This window comes from Cyprinus carpio, chromosome B10 (genome assembly GCF_018340385.1).
Source record: "Cyprinus carpio isolate SPL01 chromosome B10, ASM1834038v1, whole genome shotgun sequence".
Classification (NCBI taxonomy): Eukaryota; Metazoa; Chordata; class Actinopteri; order Cypriniformes; family Cyprinidae; genus Cyprinus; species Cyprinus carpio.
In genome coordinates, this window is record NC_056606.1 from 16,849,679 (window position 1) to 16,875,487 (window position 25,809).

Genomic DNA, 25,809 nt, shown 5'->3' on the forward strand with positions numbered 1-25,809 from the left:
GGATATGTGATTGAGTTTGACACTAAGAAAGCAATAATGGAATTGGTTTTGGGTAAGAAAAAAAATAGAACAGAATTTTTCTTTTTAGGTTGAACTAATTTAATAAACTCAAAGGTGACCTAATCTACAGTCCTGAAAATGCAGGGTATTTAGTTGTTAGCCTTTGGTCTGGTAATTAGAAAAGCCATTTCAGATTTACATCAAAACCTACTGTTACATAAACGCTCACTTCCTTTGATAAAGAAAAAGGAAAAAAATCCTAGCGCATTGCATGGTGAAAAAAACCCTGTAATCAGTATAAAACAGTGACAGTAAAGTTCAAACCTAAGCACAGGCAAAACAGCACAAATGATTAACTCCAAAATTAGTTTTAATTAAATCCACAACACAAACAAATTAGGAAGACTTGTAATCAGAGGTGAATAATTCAGATGCTGCTGTTTCTTACTACATAACAAAGGGGAGGATGATATTTTTTAGCATTAAAACAATGACAAGACTGTAACAAGACGACATACCAGGTCCTATTAGAACTACAATACTTTAAAATACAAGCACAGACAAACCACTCGACTTAATACAGACATGAAAATAATTTGCACAGAACATCTGAAAACATTTCCAAGACTCTATAAAGTATGAACTAGATGCATTAGTTTTCTTGATGGTTTTGGGGGAAAAAAAGGAAACTAGAACTTTTCTGTTAGCTCGACCTCAAAAATGCAGATAACCGTTCAGAGACAGATAAACTCATTTTAGTCTGCATTAAAACTACTGTGATGACAGATTCATTACTTCAGTATTTACTCGACACACAGATGTTACAATCTTATATTCTGACTTGGATTCACACACTTATAAAGATGCTACTACAGAAAACGACAGTTATGAGGGTGTTACAACTAAACCACGTGACCTAAATGAAAACCAGAACCTGACAGTCCAAACTGAAGTCAAAAATGCAATGCAAACTTAAATAAGCAAGTAAAAATCATAAGAGCTTTAAAACAATCATGCTTCGAGGCGATGAAAACGCAATCAGGGCCTCATGGGCCGCTAAAGTGGAACGTGAGACCGCCTCACACCGCCCCCTACTGGAGCTCTCGCCTATTCGCAGGCCCTTTGCTGGAATGAGCTCATCTGCAGCCCGTGTTTCTTCACACAATAACTACAAGCTGACACTCTCTAGCTCACACACGTACACCCCGCGCGCTTCCTCTTCATCCGGGCTTTTAATCAACCCCCAAATCAGCTAAGCTGGTTTCAACCCCCTCCAATTGTGTCTATCTCACCCTCAGAAGTAAGCGGTCATCTATGCACGCTGCGTTGTACGGGGAAAATCCTCATTTCTTTCTTGTAAAATGGCTTGATGTGTCACTCCGCTCTTTTTTTTTTTGTCGGTTTGACAAAAAGCTTTTAGTATTTCTCCCCTTAATATTCATCCTCTCTGTGTGACAATTTCTTCATCTCCTCCCAACTTTTGCAGTGGAGGATGATTGGTTTGTACAGCGGTAGGTCAATTCTGCGCTTCAGCCTACTTTAGCCCAGATCAGGAATGCTGGGATGTCCCGGACCGGTACGTTGCGTGTAAGAGCTTTGACTCGCAGATTGCGGTCATCCGTGAGCAAGACCACCTCCCTGCGTAACCTCACTGGCCCATCTGGAGAATACAAAACATGATGAAGAAACAAACTCATGTAGGGCTGCAAAATGATTAATCGCGATTAATCGCATTCGAAATAAAAGTTCATGTTTACATACTATATGTGTGTGTACTGTGTATATTTATTATGTATATATAAATACACACACATACATGCTTTTACTTTTACATGTTTAAACTTTTATTTTGAACGCGATTAATTGTTTTGCAGCCCTAAACTCATCTACATCTTGGATGGCCTGAGTTTCTACTTAACCATTTCTTTAAAACATAGCGATCATAGAGTCAGATACCGTAAAACTGTGAAAATGGATTGATAATTAAAAACAAATTCAGATGTAATGCAAAAGTGCGTCCTGTTTGAATTGCCCCTAACAAGTAAAAGTAAGTGAACTGACTTTTCTCAGCAGGCATGAAGTCCTTGGCTTTGTCCTGACAGTAGTGCAGACAGCAGGACAGGATGACATCATCGTTGTTGCCCTGGGGAGACAGAGAGACGCACAATGAGTTGGCGGCTTTAAAATAGAGCTTAAAGTCTTGTGTGCATTTCTGAACTTCTCAAGGGATTTTTCACACTAATGTTGCTGGCTGATGTGGAAGCCATTTTCCAAACTTGGGTGCACACCATAGAACCGTTTCCAAGTCTTATGTTCCCTGAAGATCATCGTTAGACTAATCATCTGCAGTCTGTCTGTCGTGTTACTTATGAGCGTCTAAAGACAGATGATTTTAAAAGCATTATAAGGTGATTATAAAGATTATAAAGATATTAAGGCAGTCCTTAATACCAATATTTTGGTATTTAATTTTGCAGAAGTGAACCACTACTGATGACAAACAGCTGCCTTGAACAATGAAAGACAAACTTACAGTGGTTCAGATCCAAATATGTGTCAAATCATCTATAAATCATGTAATCAAATAAATGTCCTCATTTATAAGTCGCTTTGGGTAAAAGCGTCTGCTAAATGACGAAATGTAAATAAAACAACATGAAAAGAAACTCGCAGCAGAGAGAGAGACAGAATGGGAGTGTAAACTATGTGTGAAACAGCACAACCCTCTGTATTTTAGCACCACCATTCTTTCACAAAGGGGAAGAAACACATACCTTTTGTCCTGAAGTGTCCTCACTGCGGAAGGCGATGGACTCCAGTGTGTTTCCTCTGCTGGTGAGCGCTCTGATGCAGGGATCTCTAGATTCAAATGCTTTCTCCAGAAACATGACCGCTGATCTGGCTCTCTCCTGCACCTGTCGGGCATGGGCACCATTACCGACCCCCTCACGACTGTCCTGCCCTTTAGCCAGACCATCCAACTCCGTGATCACTGTCATAAGGACAGATAGTAACACTAAACATAAGAGTGAAATATTTGTGTGTATTTTAATTATCAAAGAGGGTCTTACCAATAAGAGGCAGAACCAGGATGTATGTCCCACAGGCCAGAAGCTTCCTCAGTCCATCCAGATGATCTATGAAGCCGTTTGTGTCCGGGACCAGATAGAACGGCCTGACCTCAATCTCCAGCTGTCCATCCGTCTGCAGAACAGCCTGGAGGACAGAAACGGACACTTGCTCAGCTCTATATCATTAGTTTGGAATATTGTGGATTAAGAATCATTAACGTCAAAAGTAGACAAGGTGTACGGAAAAAGATGGCATCTGGAGATACCTGTATCTTGTCCCGCCGTTTCTGCTGCTGTGCCAGCTTGTGTGCGAGAGCGTGGCGCCGTGCCCTCAGCTCTCTGATATCATCCTCACTTCCGTCTCCTTCCATCTCTCCATCGATCTCCCCTTCCGATGCAGAGAGAGACGATTCCTCCACAATGACATCATCCTCCTGAGAAAACAGAGGAAGTAGCCGTGCTCGGTTAACCACACTCTCTTTTTGGTGAGTTACTGGAAAATAATTGTCTCAGATTTGAGGAAAAGCTAAATACATCCCGGTAATGAGAGATTCGCTGTACCTGTTCTTGCGTTTGCGCTTTGTTCTCTGTGTTTACGCTGGATGTAGGAGGTGTTGCCATGGAAATGTACTTTCCTCCCTTAAAAGCCAGCAGCGGCTCTTCCTGCCCGCACAAAGCTTCCAGGAAGTACTTCAGAACAGTCACTCTCTTACAGTCCGCTGCTATAGCCTGCACATAAAAACAATCATTCAGATTTGAGATAACTACAGCAGATAACTTGATTTATTAGAGAACAGGTTTAATATTATAAAATGCTAATTTATTGGACTTAATTCAGCTTATTTCAGTTCTGTGTGATTTCTATGATTGATCAGAATAAGAACTACATCACATTCACTCTCATTTATTAGTAAATGATGAAAAAGTCAGCTAATTGATTTAATAAATCAAATCAAGATTTTTACTAAAGTCATTTGGCTTTGTCAGCCTTTGTATAGAAGAATTCGATTGCCATCGACCATTTTCTTTCCTCAAAAGAAGAATAAACATATTTACACTATATGGACCAAAAAAATATAAAATAAAATATAAAATACACTTTCCAATTATAGCAACTTGGGATAAAAAAAAGCTTAAAAAATGCCAAATTAAAAAAAAAAAGCCAAATAAATAAATAAATAGCAATTATTTTAATCTACTGAGAGCCCTAATATTATCCACCAAACAGTCAATAATAGACTGAATGGACTACATAAAAATAAAATAATAAATAGTAGTAAACTGGAATTTAAAATAAATAGATAGCTAATTTATTTAACTAAATATAGGCAGAATTTGATAAAACATTTAATAAAACATTCTGAAAAATTAGAATTAAAAAAGAACTACAAAAAAATAGATAATAGTAAGTTGAATTTACAAATTACTGTAATCTACTAACAGTCCTAAATTTGATATATTCTCCACCTAGCAGGCGATAATGGACTGAATGAATAATATACACACACACACACACACATTTTATATCAACACAATCCATAGGTGAGTACATTACTGACCGCATCAGTTCCTTGGTCTATATAGCAAGCTTCCTGTGGGGCAGCGAGCAGTGGGACAAAGCCAGAGAGCATTTTGTCCTCCTCCAACTGTAGGACTCTGAGTTCCTCGTCTCCTTCTCCATCTACATCAGCTTTGTAGAGCAGAACCTCACCGTGATACACACGGGCCAAAGAGTTGCACAGATCTGCAAGACACTGCCACACATCTGGACCCCCCCTAGAAACACACAGTACCACATTACCACAGCTCAGATCCAGATCAACAGTGCCCTGAGCATGTAACGCAAGCAGGACTCACTGAATACTGCAGGGAGGAGGGTTCCACTTGTCTGGGTGGCCGAGCATCCAATCGGACCAGACCTTCATGCTGGGCAGCAGCTCTCTGAGGTCGGGAGGGAAGACAGACACCCGCACCATCCCCTCCTCATCGTCCATTTCATCAAACTCCCCCAGCTCTTCTGCTGGGATAGGCTCTGGCAGAGACAAAACGGAAGCAAACAATTAGACAAAGCTGCATAGGAGTCACAAATACTGAGAGTGACTTTATGCTGTCTATGTAGGCAACACACTAGAGAAACAGCCACTGTCGACTCACCAGCAGGTGTTTCTTTTAGGAGTTCAGTGCAACGTTGCACAAGGAGACCAAACATAGCTAAACCAAGAGATATGGTCTGCTCCTCTAACACAGACCGAGTTTCACCTTGCCCTTCAGCTACGAGAAGGAATGAAAGATTAAGAGGCACAACAAAGTAAGAAGCAAGAGAGATTGTTTTCAATGGACCAGATAGGATCTACGCCCACTGATAATGTTGAATCTTTACCTCTGATCTGTGCATAATGGATGGTGAACATGTTAATAGTGATGATTTGTAGCATGCGTATGCTACCGAGGGGGGAGGGGGTGTGTTGGAGGAGGGCCCGAAACTCCTGCAACACTCGACTGGCTACAGCAGGAAAACTCTCCATCCTGAGGACCAATCACAACAATTATGCAAATGAGTACAAAATATTCTCAATAAAAATTATTTTCTGTGGTAATTATCAGCCTGTCATGTTTTGTTTTGTTTTATTTAATGCCATGTCAGCAGCAAAGGCTATTTTCATGGCAGCTCAAAGTAGAAATGAACAATCATAGTAACAATAAAATTTCAATGTAGGGGTGTACTGTATTGAAAAAAAAAAAAGATCTCAATATTTTTGGGGATTTTTTTCGATAATGATAATTAGACAATATTTTGCCGAGTGTGTTATTGTGCTGAAATCTGACTACTGGGGGCAACTGCAGTTTTTGATATTCTTCATATTCTGTGTGTATTCTTCATATTCCGTTAACACAAGTGATAGAATTTTGATCTTTTTCATAAGTTTAAATTGATTTTTACCTTATACTTATGGCCATTTTTACCTAATAAAGACTGTATTCTTTCTAAAGGTGTGCATCTTTTGAGTCAAATTACACTTACATTTAATTAGTCAATTAGAATAAAAAGACATTTAGGATGTTACCAAACAAATAAAATCTGTAGCAACAAAAATCTTTGCAGAGGTTGCATATGAAGTGGCATTTAGATGTATTTACACATGTTGATGCAGCTCAGAGGGACATGAAATGTTTTAACCTGCAGTTACAAATGCATAATGGTTTAATATTTTAAACATAAAACATTGAATACTGATATTTGGAAATATTTTAAAATGAAAAGATACTTTAAATGTGAAGTTAAAACCGCCAGTAGGTGGCAGCAAGCCACTGTTAAGGGAGTCATTGCGATTGAACCGAATCATTTAAACAGTTGATTCATTTAGGAATGAAACACTGTCATGTTGCTCAGAGAAGCAAAACAGTGCTGTGGCTGTGATTGGAATAATTATTTGTTGGCGAAATGGAGCAAAAACAGGCAATGTGGTGTCTTAATATTAACTTACTGCTTATTGAACCGTTGTATAAAATCAATATCACATTTGTAATCATGCTTATTTTTGAAGAGAAAAAAAAAGGCACACTTTGTGCGTTTTCAACTAGGCTATATGAAATTATATAAATATGTAGGGCTAATTTTTCTGCCCCCATATCTTGAATTTTTTGATCATTCTTAATGCATTTTAATAGACTGAATCACGTAATGTATGCATGCACTCCATAGGTGTTTTTTTTGTTTTTGCAAAATACTCGATAATGTCAAACTGCACATCGTTAAAACAACAATTACGATATTATCGCAGACGATAATATAATCGCACACCCCTACAAAAATTTAACAATATTTTCCATACAATATAAAGCTCCATGATTCTGGATAAATTGAGCTTTATGATTTTTTTTTTTTTTTTTTTTTCAATAGAGATCACGATTCTCTCACAATTCTGAACTAAACAAAATAGTCTGCGACAAAATATTATTGCGGCAGTCTATTTAAAAGTGTTTCATTAATTTGAATGAACTATTAAACACTTTAATATGTATGTAAAATATATTTAATACACCAATTTTTAATAGTGAAATTTTGAAAAAGTGGTTTGAATGAATGATTCAATGACTCACATAAAAACTACACTTGTTTTATTAATGGATGAATCAGCATTTTTGAACAAATCTCTTGAATAAAATGATTCAATGTCAAATTTTTAACAGCCACATTTTTGCCCCCTAGTGGCGAAACAATGCAATCGACACAAACGTTATTTGAAGCGCCAGTTACTTTCAAAAGGGGATTTGCTCCATTTTGGTCGCTACGGATAGACATCAATGTTTATATCTGAACTATAAACTTTCATCTCAGTATTTCTGTGATGATATGAATGACTGCAAGACATCAACAATACTATGTAGTTAAAAAAGACTGTTTGTGAAGCTGTTTCTTACCAGATTTGAATGTTCCGGTATGATTATTTTCAAAGATTTAATAGACACCGGTGAATCATTATCATTTAAAAATGGGATCGCATGTGTGTTTGAAATAAGATCATGATCTTTTAAAGGGGTGGGTCAGTGTTTTTTTTCTAGGCTTGATTGTGTTTATGGGGTGCAGTCAAACGTGTTAATGCTTCATTTAAAAAAAAAAAAAAAAAAAATCACATAATTTACCTTTTTTTACACTGCTCTGTCCCCTCTCTGAGAAACGGGCTGATCGTTTCCTTATTTTATGAAACCCCTCCCTCAGAAATAGGCAATGAGCTCTGATTGGTTAGATAGCCCAGTGTGTTGTGATCGGCTAAACTGCCTCTAGCATGCATCTAAACGTCCCGCCCCTCACCTCAGCGGCATGTGCTCCAGTTGTATTGTAAACAACGGCGTCATTAATATCGGTTATCAATTTGAGCCTGATTAAGAAGCAGAGGATATCACTGAAGAGAATCATGCAGAACCTATGCAAGCACGGCTTTTAATGGTAGGCCTATGTTTTTTGTTAGTTGTTGTCTCATACTTTTAGACATGCTGTTATTTGTAAAAAAATAAAAAATTTTAAATGTAAAAGCATTTACAAATACAATTTTCAAATGACTAGCACTCTTTTGTTCCGCATTTGCCTCATAAACAATTTACTGTTTACTGTAATACCACTAACTGCACCATGGTATTGTGTCAGAAATGTGGGTATTCATGTCAAATTTTATTATATTATTAATGTAGACATGTATTAGTATTGGAATATAATTACAGTACTTTTTGTGATTAAGCTATAGCGTTTATACTAAATGTATTTAGACTACTGTTTTTCATACAAATACCTAGAAGCCATATACAATTTTTCCAATGGTATTGAGGTGCTATATTTGTGGTTTTAATTGATTATTATTATATAAATGTATGCTACTATGAAAGACCAATTGTTAAAAAAAGTCAGAATAATTAAATTTCACAATAAAAAAATAAGATTGCTACAATTTTTACAGATATTACTGATTTTGATAATGAACATAAATCTACATCTGCATCCTAACTCGAGCTACTATCAAATGTGTATTTCTAAGAGACAAAAGAAAAAGGTAAATTATTAATATTATCAGGCAACAGAAACCTGTTTCTAGATTTGAAACAATATTACTCTTTAGAACATGCAAAACTAAGAAAAAAATTATATTAACATTTATGTTAAGAAAAAATTACAGTAAAAGTGTAAAGATTTCAAAAACAAAGTGTTTGTCATGTTCTGATCATAAAGAATAGTTTAAAACCACAATTAACAGTCTTGATTTTTTACAACTTTCACATTGGAGCAAAAATCCACCTTTAAACTTGAAAGAAATAAAAATGTGACATTTATTGTGATAATTATCAATATTGACTGATATGAAAACAAATTATCGTGATAATTTTTTGGCCATATCGCCCAGCCCTAGTCAACAGTATAATCAGAAATGTAATTACAGGTGTAATTACATGCAGATATTTTTTTTTAAATATAAGTACAATGTAAAAACAAGTAAGTGCATTGTACCAAATGATTCATTAAAATGCAATAGATAGTTAAGGCCACCTAAAAGTTAAGTGGGACCTAACTTTTTATGTCAAAGGTCAAATTAACAGCAAAGCAGCGTAGTCGAAATGGATGTTTACAACAAATCTGTTGACATTAAGACTTACCCTACTTTAGTGAAGAGCTTTCCATGAGCATGCAGGAAACTCAAAATAAACCTCTTGTTGAGCTGTAAAGAAAATTACAGAAAAATGTAAGGAAAAGAGTAATTCAACTCTTCAGCTAAAATTATTGTAATTATAGCAACCGTTCAAAGTAAAAAATAGCTCATGTTTTCCCCCTCAAACCAATAACTCCATAGGTGTGCACATTCACCAAAACTCAACACACAAACAAAACAATCAGAAAATTGACAAACTCGCCACAGGATGAGCATCTTGTTTAGCTGATAAACCTAAAGCGCTCTCATTTAATTAAATCAGTGTATTGCCTGAAGCAGCGGGCTCAAAACAACCTGCTAGCCCTTACAAAAGACGAATGGTGGGGTGGAAGAGATCAACTTTCTTAAAGTGTAAGTGTGCATTTGTTGCTGACGTGGGCAAATATCCAAGGTTACCAAAATGACGGGTGCATCATGGCACAATGATGCACTTTTCTGCCACTGATGGGTGACTCACAGTCAGCCTCATCCTGTGCTATCAATAAACAACTCAACGTGACCTCTTTGGCTCTCCTAATGTGCGCAGGTGTTTCTACGTGTGTCATACGTGTGCCTGTTTGTGCCCGCTTTTTGAAACATTTGTGAAAACATTTGCGTGGCTCAGAGGAATATTTCTTGCCTTAAATGCAACAGGCACTTAAAATTACTGTATTATATAAATTACTTAAAATTAGATGTTTTTTGATGGATGTTTTTAAAAAATATATTTAAAAAGTATCTGTTTGTTAACACATGTATCAGCAATGGTGGTATTTTATTTTGTCATTTCTCTGAAGCAAAGCTCTCAAATGAATTTAACTGTGAGCAGAGAAAATGACATATTTTTACATAAGCACTCACATCACTGGGACTCAGAGTTCCCAGCTCTCCGTCCTGCTCAGAGTCTTTGCCCGATTCACTGCCTGTCAGACGAGAAGTGCCCGGATGCCCGGTGGGACGTATCCAGATCTCCACTCGGGTGGTGTCCTCACCACGACGCCCACCTACATGACCTCGGGGACCACGGGTACCTCCATCTTCTTGCTTCTGTCTAAGTTTAATCTGGTCAGCCTTGGTTAAGAGAGAAGAACAAATATAAACAAACACTAAGATTATTGACATTTTTCATCTGCACACCCAATATTGTTTAATATTTCCATTACTATTTAAATTGAATTAAATCAAAGCTGGATTATTCTATTTGAGCAGCAGCATTAAAGTGCATACCTTGCGCTTGGCTTCCTCGAACAGCGTCATCAGACTCTCCTTGGCTGTGAGGATTGGGTTACTGGCGGCTAGACTACGCATGTAATAGTATACAGCATCCAGCTTTCGCTTCTAAATGAGAGATGAGAGGAGAAAGAACTAATTTAACTTTAATTTTAATAGTCATCATATAAGCCAATATCAAACAAGCAGCGCATAATAAACCTCAACCTCACAATTAATATTTTGAATATCAGTGCAAGTCTTAACATTTTTATTTAAAATGTAAATATTCTGTTATGCAGAATTCTCACCGTATATACTGCTAGCAGGGCCAGCTGATTGTAGGGTCTTCCATTTTTTGGAGCAATCTGCTGAGCTTTTAGATACCAGCTGCACATGAGAAAAAAAAAACTTAACACTAAAATACAGACACTTAACTGATGTCTTAGTTTGTCATTGGTAAATTGATGAAAAAGATATTCATGCTGTGCTAATTCATTTTATACAATATGATATAAATAGAAAGAACATGTATGTAGACTGAAATACCATACTACCCTATAAAATACACCTTTTCTGTTTAATGTGGCCATGACAGAATTACCTGCGTGCCTTCCCGTAGTTAGCAGAGTCACTAGCCTGTTCACGGTATCGTGCGATATCCCCCTGACAGATCATGCAGCGCTGGGCACTGATCAGAGCATACTTCACCTGCAACAAGGTAAAGTGGATTCACACTTGTTGAATGTGCTCAACAAAAGCAGAACTAACTATCAAGGGCCTGTTACAACTAACTCTTGAAGACAAGAAAAACACTACAATGAGAAGGTGCTTAAAGGGCTTTGTTGCAGCTGGGCACATACTCCTAAGTAATTCATTACATGATAGTACTAAAAAACACAAGAAGCATACCGTCTTGCGTAGAGGTCTTGCTCGTATAGCCATACAGTCCATATAGTCCTCCAGCTTGAACTGAAAAACAGTCTGCAACTTCTGTAGCAGCGAATCAAAAAATAATGCCCCCTAGGGAAAAAAATAAACGTTTCTTCTTAACATCCTGTCACAAATAGATTATATCACAGAATGATGCTATATAAAATAATACAAAAAAAAAATTCTTCCATAAAGACCAGTGAATATTTAAACAATTGCATATGTAAAGCCAAAGCACATTTTGTAAGTCGCTCTGGATAAGAGCATCTAAACCAAACTACCATTCAAATGTTTAGATTTGGTAGGACTATTGAAATGTTTACTGCATTAAACTGTGGTAAAACAGAAATATTTTAAAATATCATTTATTTATAATTTAAAACTACTGTTTCCTATTTTAATAACATTTTATTTTAAAATGTAATTTATTCCTGTGATGGAAAGATGAATTTTCAGGAGCCATTATTTGAAACTGTGGCAATTTCTTCTGACTTTTTTTTTTTTGAAGAATAGAAAGTTCAAAATAACATTTATTTTAATATATATTTTTGGAACATTATAAAATGGCTTTAACCAATCTATTGTATCCTCACTTAATAAAAATTTAGACAACGACAAGGACTTTCATAAGAAGGATATAGACCACACTGTGCATATCTACCTCTTCCAGTATGGTCATGAGCATGGTTTTTATCTGTGGGGCTGCATCTGATGTCTGGTCCTTCAGTAGCTGCCTAAACCGCTCTATCACCTGGTAAAACACATTCTTCCACAGAGCCTGATCCAGGTTTTGAGAGTCTGAGAACTCTATGTCTGTCAAAATCACCCGCTCATACAATGTCAGGAGTTCAGCTCTGCGTAAACAACAGAAGAAATAGAAATACGTTAGAGAACAAGTTCAACAAAGTTCTTTATTACTAACTGTAGAACTCTAATACAACAAATCTTTCCCATGCAAAATGTTCAAAATTCAATACACACCTGAGCTGGGCCATCCTCTCTAATCCCTCCTGGCTCAGTCTTTCCCGGGACAGCAGGTTACTGAGTTGGAGTTCCTGACTGTCAGCCAGCCGAAGCAACTTTCCCAGCTCTCCTCTGGTCTGCACCTCTGCCTCTTCTGGAGTGAGACCAGATCCAGCTGGAGAGGGATAACCTGGCCCACTTTGCCCGTAGGGTCCATAAAAAGGTGGCATAGTGGTGGGATACATCCCATTGGAGCTAGGAATTTGGTAGGGAATGTGATATGGGTAAGGATAGCGTGGTGGGGTGTTTGGGGAATTGGCCGATAGCGGATAGCAGTAGGGATTGTCGGAATTCTGGAATTTGTAGTAAGCCATGGCAGCGGCTTGCTGGTTTTGGAAAAACTCGCCCTGTCGGACAGGAGGACTTCCTGTGGTCTCGTCATCAGTGTCCAGAAAGTTCAGTGGCCCGCATCCACCCTGCTGCAAGTACAAAGCCTGCTGGAGAGATGCATGCTGGGATTGTTGGCTTGACACCAGTGCTGGTTTCTTATCCGGGTTATTTGGGTCCCAAAGGCGTCTTGTCCCTCCTCCACGGCCGCCTCTTCCTCGGCCAAGACCCATTCCTCCTCTCATTGCTCCAAGCTGAGGCCCTGGCTCTGGGGTCAAAGTAAGATCAGTGTGGGCAGGAAGCACCAGGATGCCCCTACCACGACCTCTGGGGTTTTTTCGGCTTGCTTGCTCCTCGCTTGAATTCTTGTCCAAAGAAACTCTCAAAATTCCTCCTCGACCGCTAGATACTGGCACTCTTTGCCCTCTTCTGCCCCCTTCGGGACCTTTGTGGGTGCTCTTGGCTTCGTCAGCAACTCTGCCTCTTCTATCTTCTCTCTCCCACACCTCATTTTCCTCCAGCGAATCTGTGGAAGACAATGTCCGTGCCATCCGTCTCCTCGGGCGGCCCTGGCTTCTTCGGATGAACTCCTTCTGTCCAGCAGTCTTTTCCGCAGTGCGTGCCGCCAGCTGCTGAGCCTCCCCTCTAAGTCTCTCAGCTTCAGCCAGACCGTCCATACTGGTCCCACTACTGGCCGAACTCGTGCTGTAGGTGCGGTTTCGAGGACGCCGGATGTCTGACTGAGAGTATCGCTTTGAGGCAGAGTTGACTCCGTTTGAATCGGTTCTCTCAGATGGTTTTCCTTTCTCTTTTAGCCTGTTCCCTTGTGGTTTTTCATGGTTCATGTTCTGGTCACGGCTCACCTCTTTTCCGCCAACATTTCTCTGCTTTTTTCCTTCAGGCTGATCTGCTTCTGAGCCTTTTCCTCCTCCTTCCCCTGGCTCTTTCTTGGCAAAGCCCTGGTTGTTACCTTTTTCCCTTCCTGCTCTGGATTTGCCATTACCCCTCTCCTTTTTTTTGTCTTCTCCAGTCACTTCATTCCCTCCACCTGCTTGGCTTCTTCGCCCTTCCCCACTAGGTTTTCTCTGGTGTGTAACATCCTGCCCAGCTCCATCTTTGCTTTCCTCAGACTCTAAATGGAGATTGCTGACTTTACCCGTGATACTCTCTACATTATTTTCATTTTTGTTTGCAGAGGAACTGTCTACAGTTCCCTTTGACTCTTGCTTTTTCCTGCCATCTTTCCCTCGCTTGTTTCTACGCTTTTCCTCTTTCTCACACTTAATAATCATTTCAGCAGATTTCCCACTCACTTCTTGCTCATCTCTCCTTCGATCCCCATCTAATTCTTTGCTCACCCTGGTCTCTTTGTGTACTTGAGACCTTCGCCCCCCTGGCTGATATATCTCACGGTCAGGTTTACGCATCTTTTGTGACTGCTTCGGTGATTTGGGTGTACCAGCACCTTCAATGCTTTTAACAGCATTTCCACCCACAAGTTGGTGGTTTTTATTGCCTACATGTCCTTTAGTGTTATGATTTGCTTCAGGCTGGCTGTGATCAGTTGGAAACTCTCCAGTGCTTACATGAGGGCTTCCAGGACTGGTAGGTGAGCCGTCAGGCATTTTGGTGTCATTACCAAAAACACAATCGTCCGGTGGGTGCATGGGGTCTGAGCCGGCTCCTTCTGCGCTGTTCTTACGTCTGCGTGGATGGGCAGCACCAGGTTTGTACCACTGCAAGTCTGGACGTTTGCCGTCTCGTTCCCGGTGCTTCTTACCCTCCTCTCGCAATTCTAAGAAAAAGATGACAAAAACAGAAAAGAAATATTTTATTGACTGAAGAGTACATTAGGGCGGTTCATAGAGTGCCCACAACAATATTCACAGGGCTTTTTGTAAATTATTATTTCTTAACTCTTTACAATTTCTGCCTGATAAAATATTTTAGAGCTTGACATACCTAGAAGAAGAAAAAAATATCACAACATACAATGTTTTTGTTGATAAAAAAAAAAAATTATAATCTAAGACCAAATTGCTGTTGCTATGACATCGGTGGAAAATAACCTGTTGCATGTGTACTGTAACAAGCCAACCCAGCAACATTCGTTGACTACAAATACATAGACAGCAATAATAAAGTTACAAAAGTTAAAGAGTTGGCGTTGGATAGCATCTTATTCATAAAATCTAACTTTAAATTAAATATCTCATTCAAGAAGTTGCCGCCTCCAATAACCAGTAACAGTTAGCATTATACTTAATTCTTTATACAAATAAAAAGCGTTTCACTTACATGGGCGGCTTAAGTTATATGGCACTGTTATTATATTATAATTTTAAATACATTGCAGAAAAAAATACGCAAGAGATGTTAAATGCTTTCAAAACAAGCGCCGTTCAACCCACATGAGCGACGACTGTTGTTGACTGTTATGCTAGCTAGCTATTAGCAAACTCAACCCTAACTTTAACGTCACATGTCAAAATAAGGCTTGTCTTCGACTACCACTTTTCTTACATGGTTATAAACATTTAGAGAGCTGCTAACCTTTTATACTGTCGCCGTGTGTGGTGAAATTCGACGCTTCTGCTCGAAGCTCCGCTGCTGAAATTCGTACTCTTTCCAGCTCGTCCGCCATTTTCGTCGAAACCAAACACAAACACACGGCGACATGGTAGGGCCAAAAAGCCATAAAGCCAAAACGCGTTCATAAATCCCGTCATAATGCGGGGTATTACAATAAGGCAATAAAACAAAAAGGGGATCCAAAGAACCGCTGTATAACACACAAAAAAAACGATTATTAAAATAAAACAACAAATGAAAACAACAACTTATATTTTTTTAAACGGATAGTTAACCCAAAAATGAAAATTCTGTCATAATGTACTCACTCTCAACTTCAAGTTTTTCCAAACCTTTAAAAGTTTCTTTCTTCTGTTTAACATAAAATAAGCTGTTTAAATAATGTGAGTAACCGAACAGTTGAGTCAGTGGCGACTGATGTTCATACAGGTTTGGATCAAGTATCCCTTTGATGAATTAAAAATTAACCAAAACTTTTTTTTTTCACTTTTCTTAATTAACTCAAATATTTACCTTTATTCCAGAATTATTTTTGAAAAACAGTAACAATGAGTTTGTTTTATGTAACTTTCATTTATAAATAGGCTAGGCTATACCATTTCAATACCAAATAAAATAAAAAATGAAATGTCTACATATTTAATTATTATTTGTATTCTCTATAATCTGAATAATGAAAAAATACTTATTAATGATTTCTAATAATCAAATATTATAATCAGTAAGAAATATAACAACTCTTTGACAAATCATATAGGCCTACGTAATTATAATATTATTGTCGTTAAGTTATGTAAAGTATGTTTGACAATACTCAGAATTAGTGCTCTGCATTTAACCCATCCAAAGTGCACACACACAGAGCAGTGAACACACACACACACTGTGAACACACACCCGGAGCAGTGGGCAGCCATTTTATGCTGCGGCGCCCGGGGAGCAGTTGGGGGTTCGATGCCTTGCTCAAGGGCACCTAAGTCGTGGTATTGAAGGTGGAGAGAGAACTGTACATGCACTCCCCCCACCCACAATTCCTGCCGGCCCGGGACTCGAACTCACAACCCTTCGATTGGGAGTCCGACTCTCTAACCATTAGGCCACGACTCCCCCCGAGAGAGGTGTGTATGTGCTCTCCCCACACACATGAAATTTATAGTTATATTTTCACATCGGAAAAAATTGTATGGGTATATAATTATTATTATTATATATTTATTTATTTATTGCCAATTTCAAGATGGAATAGCTGCTGAAATTGCTCTCAAACTGACTTTAATTAGCCTGCTCTCTCTCTCTCTTTCACTGAGCAACTTTACAGCGTGAGCAATATGACTTCTGTTTATGCTATTTACATGAATTGCCAGGATAAGGTACATTATTTTGAGTGCCTGCACTGTAAAAAGTGATTTTTTGAACTTGTAAATAAAGATAGCATCAGTTAAGTAAATTTTACAAACAAATCCTATTTTGTCTTTTTACTTCAAAATATCACGTTTAATTCAATAAGCTACTTGAGGTTTCGTTTTTATTTATTTTACTTAAATACATAAGTAAATTCAAATGGAACTGCCTAAGTAGAAATTAAAGTAAAAAAAACTCAAGTATATTTTACTTAGAACCGTTTGTTATGTTTACAAGGACTCTTTAAGTAAATATCAAAGTTATGATCCCATATTTCCCATCATGCAGTGGGGCATGAATAATTAAAAATGTACACTGTTTTATGGTTGCTTTTGTTGTAAGTTGTATAGTTTAGTTGTTAGTTGTTGTTTGTTTTAGGAACATACTGTTTTGTGACACCTGGAGTTCATTTTTCTACTCAAAATGACCCATTCATACTCAAACACTATTCACTGATTGTTACCGTCATTGTGTGTGATGTACCAAGTATTGAGGTCTCTGTGTTCATTTGACTATTCATTTTATAGAGTAGGTATATTATCTTAAAAGGATAACAGACTGTCTACATGCTTACTTGCATGTTTGCAAGTGAATCACATGCTGTAGTAGAATGGTGGTTTTCAAGTGTTGCCTTGTTAAAGTAAATTGTAAAAACTTGCAGATTTTATTTAATTCAATGTTTGAGTTTTACTTAAAATATATGAGTGCAAAAGAAGGAAAAATTTGTACACTTTTTTACAGTGATAAGCATTACATAATGTAAAATTTACAAACAAAGAGTCAACAAAATTAACTGGGAATTTCCAAGTAAATTTAACTTAAATATGTCTAATTAAACCTACTAATAATTATGTTTAGGCTTTTACTTGGCAAATGTTTGTAAATTTTCTTGCCTTTTCTGAGTGAAAAAAATTTGCAAAGATTTTTCAAGTAAATCCTACTCCACATTTTTTACAGTGTGTGAGGAAAAATCTAACTCCAAACGGTGGATTTACATTTTTAAGGTTTTGTTTTCACTTGAAAGAGACTGGACCATTAACAGCTCCGATAAAAGAGCATCATAAATCAGTTTACAAAAAATTAATGAAATTAATGAAATCTCTTCATGTCAGCCATCACCCACTACATCTCTCTCTTTCTCTCTCAAGGGATGACAGAGTTCAGTGAGAACAGAGAGGTGGGTACTATGAGTCATCCTTGTGAGTCATGTGCTTTGTGTTCATGTGTGTGTGTGTGTGTGTGTGTGTGTGTGTGTGTGTCGTGAAATGGGAAAAGTGAGGACATTTCATTGCAATTAAAGAGCCGAAATGGAAAGAACTCACTGAAAATGCAAAAAAAAAAAAAAAAAAAAAAAAATTAATAGAGCATACAGCCCCTTGTTGCAAAACAACAAAACAAAACCAACAACAACAACAAAAAACTATTTTATGTCTCAACGTATGGCATTTTGACAAATGTAAAGTGCAGTTCCTCCGCATGGCCACAGGTGTCAGTGTTGTTATATTTTCAAGAGCAACCTCAAGGACGTTCATTAGAAATTTCCCTGCACAGTTTTGTCTTTTATTTCTCTTCTGCTTGACTAGAATATGCATTTGTCTTATTACAGATATGAAACCTTGAAATGTATCACACTCTTTAAAAATAAAAAACTTATATGGGGGAGGTTTGGCAATTATAAAACTTGTTGAGACAAAGAAAAAGCGAAAGTGTCTAAGCAACTTAGTTAAAATTTGATTCAAGAGATCAGTTTTTCATCATTTTACTTTTTTAAGAAAAATTTCTAAGAATCACACAACAATTCTGCACATGCATGTATCAGTAATACCAACATCAGTTTATTCCTTTTAAATTAAACTGGCCTTTTCTGACAGTGTGGGGCAAGTAGGAAAAAGGCATCAGGAGATTGAAAAATGTACAGAGAGAATCAAAGACGGAAGAGAGATCAAGTGAGAAAGAGAAAACGTGGAAGGACACAAGAGAGTCAGCCAGCTCACACTGATGTTGGAGTAAACAGCTCCATTTCCCTAGCAACATGGCATCAGCCAGGCATTTAAAGGGACAGGAGCCTAATTCACCTTTTGTCTGAATTTCATATTTATGGAAGTGCTTCCTGTCAGCTCCACAGGGTGTAAGAACACCTCCCTGATAGCACACATACATCGTTCAGATGTCAATTCGAGGTGTGCGATTTCATCTGGAAGAATTTTTTTGCTCACTTGCGATATGTATCTAAAACATTTCAAGTTAGAATCATTTATGATTATTTATTTATTTATTAATTAAAGCCAGTATGCATCCTACATTAAAATTGTTGCATATAATGCTATATTGCACTCTCAGAAAGAAGTACAAAAACTGTCTCCAGGATGGTACCTTTTCAAAAAGTATAATTTTGTACCTTCTTCAACCCTAAATGATGCATTTAGGTATATTAAAGGTACATATTAATAACATATATGCACATTTTGAAAGGGTATCAGCCCAGTGACAATTTGATGGTACCACGGTTCTTCAATATATACAGCAGTACTGAAAGCTTACCTTTTAGTAATCTTTCAGTACTACTGTAAATATTGATGTACCATGACAATTCCATTCATACATCATGAATGAAATTTACAGGGTACTCCAATTAATACCAATTTATAAACATGTCTTGTTTCAAAGCATTATAATACCACGCATACTCCTAAAAATAAAGGTTCAAACGGGGGTTTGATGCCATGCAAAAAAAATTTTTTGGTGCCTAAAATAACATTTCAGTGAACAGTTCTTAAAAGAACCATTTTTTCTAAGTCTGAGGAACGTTTTAAAAATCCAAAGAACCCTTTTTTCACTATAAAGAACCTTCTGTGGAATGGAAAGGTTCCATGAATGTTACAGTTTCTTCATTGAACTATAGAAGGAAACGAAGAACCTTTGTTTTTTCGTGCCAATGGTGCCATGTCAAAAAATCTTTTTAATACTTAATACTGATACTGAACTGCTGCACTATGCTGCAGGTATAAAGTAATACTGAGGGACAGAAACGAGGGAGGAGGGGGAGATGAGATATCGAGGCGGGAGGAGGGAGAACGAGAGCAGAGAAAAGACTCGGAATACAGATGAGCAGAGCGGAGGTGGGAAAGGCTGGGAGTTTTCTGCAGGTGAATTCACAACACCAGGGGGTTTTTCCTGCCCCCTCATTTATCCATCCCTCTCTCTCTCTCACACACACTCCTGTTCTCTCCCCCGCTCTCCCTTGGGATGTAAAGGGGAGGTGGGTGATCGGCTGAAGGCAACTTTTTAAAAGTAATGAGAGAAGAGGTGGATGATGGTAAAAGGAGGGATGAAGTGGTCCAGGTGACACTTGGGGAAAGAGACAGTGATTAATATGAGAGAATTAAATGACGAGGTGGAGAAGGTGCAGAAAGAACAATGAGCAATGCAGAGCTAATGCAGTGAGAAGAACCAGGAGGGAAAAAGAAAATGAGACTTAGGGCTGAAAAACATGACGTTTGAGATCGAGAGGGTATATGGAACCTGTGACGTATGTATCCCAATAACCTCAAGCCTTACGAAAGCTTTTTAATGTTTAATTCACATTAACAGCTCTTGGGAGGAAGAAGAACAGAAGACAAGAGATAGAGAGACCGGGAAGAGAGAAAGAGAGGATAGCAGCAGAAATGCTGGACTTCTCATGAAGCAAAAGAGTGAGGAAGTGTGTTTAATTTACAAGCTACTCAAATATGCACTAAATGAGGAAGAAATAACTTTGCTTAACTTAAATATTTAATATGACATCAATTATTCATGGTTTATATACAGAAGGACCCAAAAGTCTGAGACCTAATTTTCTGTGTTTAATATATGCAAATATACATTTAACCCTTCGGAAATTATTTCTGATTATTATCAGTGTTGAAAATAGTTGTGCTGCTTTTTTCGTAATCAACTTTTTATTGTCTTTCAAATATAGACAGAAATAACATCATTGGAACAAACAATCAAGGAAGAATGAATAACACACAGTCTGACAAAAAAGAAGGAATACATAAATAAATAAGCAAGAAAAATAGAATAGATATAAATCTAAATGCTTCATAATTTTGAGGAATTATTCAGAATTTTGGGGTAATATTTTTATTCAAGGATGAACTGATCAAAAGTAAAAGTAAAGCAATGTATAATGTTATAAAATATTCCTATTTTAAATAAATTTGGTTCTTTTGAACTTTCTACTCATCAAAGAATCGTGAAAAATTAAATGTATCACCATCTCCACAAATATATGAACCAACACAATTGTTTTCATCATTGATAATAATCATAAATATTTCTACAGCAGCAGATCAGCATATTAGAATGATTTCTGAAGGATCACGTGACACTGAAGACTGAAGACACTTACAGATCCCAAGCTTTTGATCAGCAATGTATAAGTCAGAAATATGATTTAATATGAATAAAACAATCTAACCACACTATATAAACTACTAGACAAGAAAAAAAAGCTGCACATTTTCTCCTTTTACACTGCGTTTTACTTATGTATGTTGCACTTCCACTGAATATTGTGTTCTTCTGTCACCGACTGCAATGCTAGTGGATGATTCACTCAAGATTTCTCTTTTGCATATATAGTGCAGTGACTTAATATGTATCTTGTTAAAGGAATATCCCATCTGTCGATAGTTATTGGTCACACTGTGGTTTCATCGCGTTCCAGATTGTTCTTTTGATGTATAATGAATGAACTGAGAGAGTGTGTGTGCATGTATGGATGTGCTGGGTGATCTGGGTGGGTGTGGTAGGAGGAATAGAAATGTGTGCATTTGGGGGTCTGAAGGTGTGTGTGTGTGTGCGTGTAAATGAACACGCGGGGGTGGAGGGGGTTTTACCAATCAGAACCCACTTGCCTCTCACTCATCCTTCTTTTTCACTCGTTCTCTCCGGCAAACCTCATTATATGCAAGTCAGCCTAGCAATCAGAGAGAGAAAACCCAAACTGGGCTCAGGCATGCAGGGATTTCTGCATGAGTCAGAGAGAGAGAGAGAGAGACGTGGTGGGTGGGAAGGGGTGAAAAGAGAAGGGAGGCAGAGGATAAGGGAGGGGTGTGGGCTTTTTTTGTATTGATCTGAGTGCATTCTGTGCGGCGAATACAGAGCGAGACACAAAAAAGAAAGCGAGAAGGGAGACACAGATGGAGGGAGCATTTACTGTCTCCAGACATCAAGTCTCGCCTTTTGAATCAATCTACAGAAAATTCTGATATCATTTTCGGCATCGCTAGCAAATTGAGGAACATCTGCAAATGCGGGGAGAGAGAAACAATACAGTGACAATGTGGAGAGACATGCGAAAAGCAGGGAGAGAGAAAAGGGAGGGAGGTGACAGTTTCTGTGGGGGCGAATACATTGGAAAGGGAGGAAGAGAGCAGGATGAGAAGGGTGGGCGGAAGTGACAACGAAATAGAGAGCGAGAGAAAGAGAGAGAGAGGAGATAACAAAATTCAGTATCTCTTCTTGTTATTTTTAACGAAAGCTTTAACAAACAGCACATTGCAAAATATGCCCACACATGACCAACAATCTGTCGAATTTCTTTTAGAAATTATCCATGCATACATTTTAATTTACATTAATGATATGTGCTATATATTTTACTATATCTGTATGTTTTAAAACGAGGACATTTGGAGGTCAGGATGTTCTTGAAAAAAAAAAAACTCACAGCTGGAAGAAACTCAAACAAATAGGAATTAACTAAGCAAAAGATGGAGGGATGCAGAGAGTAGGCTGGGGTGACAAAAAAAGGAGCTCCTGATGACGAGATGGGCCTCTGAAAATAGAAGCGGAAGTAAACGCAGCCTCCCAAAGACTCTTCCCACTCAGCGTCTAAGAGAGTTATTTTCTGTCCTTTGCTCTGAAATAAAAGAAATTGAATCCGGCAGTGAGCTTCCTGCAATTGGTGATGCGTGCATTTCTCTCTAAATTCAAAAAGGAAGGCATGTCTTCACCCGAAATGCCCTGCTGAAGTTCAGAAAGGGGTCTGTGAAACAACTAGATTCATGTTTTATTAAAGAAACGTTTTTTCCAAAACCGCAGAGCTATGTTTGATACTGTCTGAATATTGCAAAATGGCTTGCCTCAAAAGTCCAATTGGACAAATGAAATTCAAATTCATTCTTATATTACAATATGTTTGTGAATTCTGTCATCCAATCTAACATTTCAATTTTTTCAGTTTAAATCGGGTGTGTTAGATGAGTGAGACTCCTGAAGTGCTGGGCTGCTCCAGGACAGTTTTGAAAACATGTTCTTAAATGTGAATCATATAAAATATATTACACGCATGCACAGTTTTAAGGCAGCTTTAATCGCTTTTTGGTAACTTCATGACTTAACTGACCACGACATTGCATGCACGTAGTTTATTTCGCACTTTGATATGAAAGGATACAGGCTACAGGCCGCGCTGGCACCTTTGTGTGTGCAACTGAAGAGCAAGCGCTGCGAGCACAATTGCCCTGTCCGAAATGGAACACTTCATGTGCACTTGCGGCCTTTCACAGACTTATATTGGCCACCGTGTCTCCGTTAAGTCCATGAGATTACGAGAGATAGGGTGTCCCATTTGTCATTTTAGCGTTCAGAAGGGTGCTCGCGATCGCCCCCTTTGTGGCCATTATGCGCCCTCGATCCGCACTTCAGCAGACTACCCGACAGTCAAAGCGGCATTACGTCACGAAAGTGCGGACTCAGAGGAAAACCGCAAGGGTTTAGGGGGCCATTTGGGACAGGGCCAGTACCGTTTCTATATTTCGTGCCTGGTGCTGAAGTGAAGTGGAGCACCCGTCTGAAACGTCTCCCATTCTCAGTCGTTCTGCGACTGAATAAATGTCAAGAGAAAAATTGACACAAGCAGCAGTTGTGAGTGGGGTGGCCGACCCTAGCCCCGCCCCTGCGTTAATTGCATTAGATATTTTTAACAACTCGTCAGCTCATTAATAGAGACTTTAAGACCTGAAGTGGGTCTGCAAAGTTAAAAAGAGTTGAGAGAAAATATGATGCGTGTCAGATCCGCGTCACGTTCAGCAGCAGCTCTTAAAGGAATAGCAGCCAAAACAACCTAATAACCAGCTGCTGTGATGTCTATTAATCAAAGAACAAAAATAAATAAATAAATAATAAAAAAAAAGCTTTACAGATTCATCTATATTTAATTTAGAATTTAGTGTTTGATAACTTCAATTTCTGTATTTTTCTACTGAAGGGCACAGGTAAATATGACATTTATTATAATGGGTTAATGTGAAGATTTTTTTAAGTTCACTTAAATTAGAAGTTATTTTTTAAAGTCTAATAAATGTTCAAATTGATAGCTCTCAATTATACTGTGTTGAATGTTGAATGGCTATAGACCAGTGGTTTTCAAACCGGTCCTGCGAACACCCCCAGCACTGCACATTTTCTGTGTCTCCCTCATCTATCACACCTGATTCAACTCATCAGCTCATTAGTAGAGACTGCAAGACCTGAAATTGGTGTGTCAGATATAGGGAGACATACAAAATGTGAGGTGCTAGGGTGCTTGCAGGACTGGTTTGAAAACCACTGCTATAATGGTTAATTTTATAGAGAAATCAGTACTGGTATCATTGATACTGGCCTTCAGTCATAAAAAGAGATGCCATTAAACAAATATTTAAAAATATACTGTCTTTGTGTTTGTACATTAATTTGAATATTGAATGTGAAATTATTGCAATAAAAACTTTAATGTTAGGTGGGATTAATCATGATTAATCACGATTAATTTCAGAAAAATGTGCGATTAATAATTTTTTTAATTGATTGACAACACTAATATATATAAGTTGTATAAACAAGTGTACACTGGCATATATATTTGTGCAAGGGTCAGCTAAATAATAAATGTTGATTTTAACAGAAAGGTTGAACTGTGTTCTCGGAACAAGGGTGAATTTCATTTCATGTCAGGTTGGGCCAAGTAAGTGCAGTTTTATATAATTGATTCATTAAACTACCTGTAGATTTGTATAGACCTCAGGGTAGCACCAATTCTGGGACAGAGGGATAGAATTACAGTGCATTCAATGGACTGTTCCAAGTTGTTCAGATGATTGTTCAAATGTCCCTCTGAAAAAAAACAAACAAACACTTTGACAAGACAAAACTCCATAACAGGTTTGAAAGTTGTAAGTTGTGACAATTACATGATGTAGGACCTTTATACCATTGTAAAGGATGCATCTAAAACCACATAATTCCCTACTATATAGTAGGTGAAAAACAGTATGTGACAAAAAAGTATGTCTGAATACACAGTATAAAAGAGTAAGCAAAAAGTACCTAGATTTCCTGCGAGATTCTGACATGTGCATAATATAAACACTGAGGCCATGGGAGAGGATTTATGGGAGGCAATGAAGTGACGCAACTGATGCTGGTAGGTCACGTGATCTGTCAACATGGCAAATATAGTATATCCAGATTACATTTACAGTGGTTAAAATAAGTATTGACCTTTTCACCAGATGCTGGTAACAACCGAAGTAATCCATACAAAGAAAGCAAAACAAATATGTTCAGCAATGAAGTTCTATGTAATAAAGTGGAATGACACAGGGAAAAAATATTAAACACATGAAGAAAGGGAGGTGCAAAAGGCAAGTAGAGCCAAGACACCAGCTGAAATCTATCAGTAATTAGAACACAGTCCTGCCACTTGTCAGTGGAAATTAATATTAGCTGGTTCAGTCCCAACACCTACAGTACCAGGATGATTATGAAACAAATTTCAGCAAGACAACGACCCAAACACAGCCAAGGTGACTTTCAATTGGTTTCAGAAAAAGAAAATAAAGCTGCTATAATGGCCCAGCCAATCATCTGACTTGGATCCAATAGAAAATAAAAACTATAGAACAGAGTTCATAAGAGGCCCACAGAACCTTTAAGATTTGAAGACTCTGTGGAAGAATGGGCCAAAATCACACTTTGTCCATATAGGAGGTGTCTTGAACTGTCATTACCAACAAAGGCTTTTGTACAAAGTTTTAAATCAATTTAAG

The 25,809-nt window shown here is 37.8% G+C and overlaps 1 protein-coding gene across 4 annotated transcripts in view; it reads right to left on the reverse strand.

Annotated features, from left to right (window-relative positions):
* Positions 1 to 352: 352 nt before the first annotated feature.
* Positions 353 to 25,809, reverse strand: part of LOC109090840 (telomerase-binding protein EST1A-like) — a 31,943-nt gene continuing 6,486 nt past the window's right edge. The window contains exons 2-21 of one of the 4 annotated variants that reach the window (XM_042732939.1): positions 25,088 to 25,198; positions 24,763 to 24,874; positions 12,371 to 14,534; positions 12,051 to 12,243; positions 11,369 to 11,479; positions 11,061 to 11,167; positions 10,768 to 10,846; positions 10,475 to 10,585; positions 10,109 to 10,318; positions 9,216 to 9,277; positions 5,452 to 5,597; positions 5,226 to 5,342; positions 4,929 to 5,103; positions 4,631 to 4,847; positions 3,633 to 3,800; positions 3,338 to 3,505; positions 3,072 to 3,216; positions 2,775 to 2,992; positions 2,062 to 2,143; positions 353 to 1,660 (exon numbers count right to left, since the gene is read on the reverse strand). In XM_042732939.1, the coding sequence (XP_042588873.1) occupies positions 1,530 to 1,660; positions 2,062 to 2,143; positions 2,775 to 2,992; positions 3,072 to 3,216; positions 3,338 to 3,505; positions 3,633 to 3,800; positions 4,631 to 4,847; positions 4,929 to 5,103; positions 5,226 to 5,342; positions 5,452 to 5,597; positions 9,216 to 9,277; positions 10,109 to 10,318; positions 10,475 to 10,585; positions 10,768 to 10,846; positions 11,061 to 11,167; positions 11,369 to 11,479; positions 12,051 to 12,243; positions 12,371 to 14,406 (4,476 nt within the window). In that variant the 5' untranslated portion in view covers positions 14,407 to 14,534; positions 24,763 to 24,874; positions 25,088 to 25,198 and the 3' untranslated portion in view covers positions 353 to 1,529. Of the gene's footprint in view, positions 1,661 to 2,061; positions 2,144 to 2,774; positions 2,993 to 3,071; positions 3,217 to 3,337; positions 3,506 to 3,632; positions 3,801 to 4,630; positions 4,848 to 4,928; positions 5,104 to 5,225; positions 5,343 to 5,451; positions 5,598 to 9,215; positions 9,278 to 10,108; positions 10,319 to 10,474; positions 10,586 to 10,767; positions 10,847 to 11,060; positions 11,168 to 11,368; positions 11,480 to 12,050; positions 12,244 to 12,370; positions 14,535 to 15,292; positions 15,503 to 24,762; positions 24,875 to 25,087; positions 25,199 to 25,809 lie in introns of those variants that run through there. The other 3 variants (XM_042732938.1, XM_042732937.1, XM_042732936.1) reach the window with 3 other exon arrangements.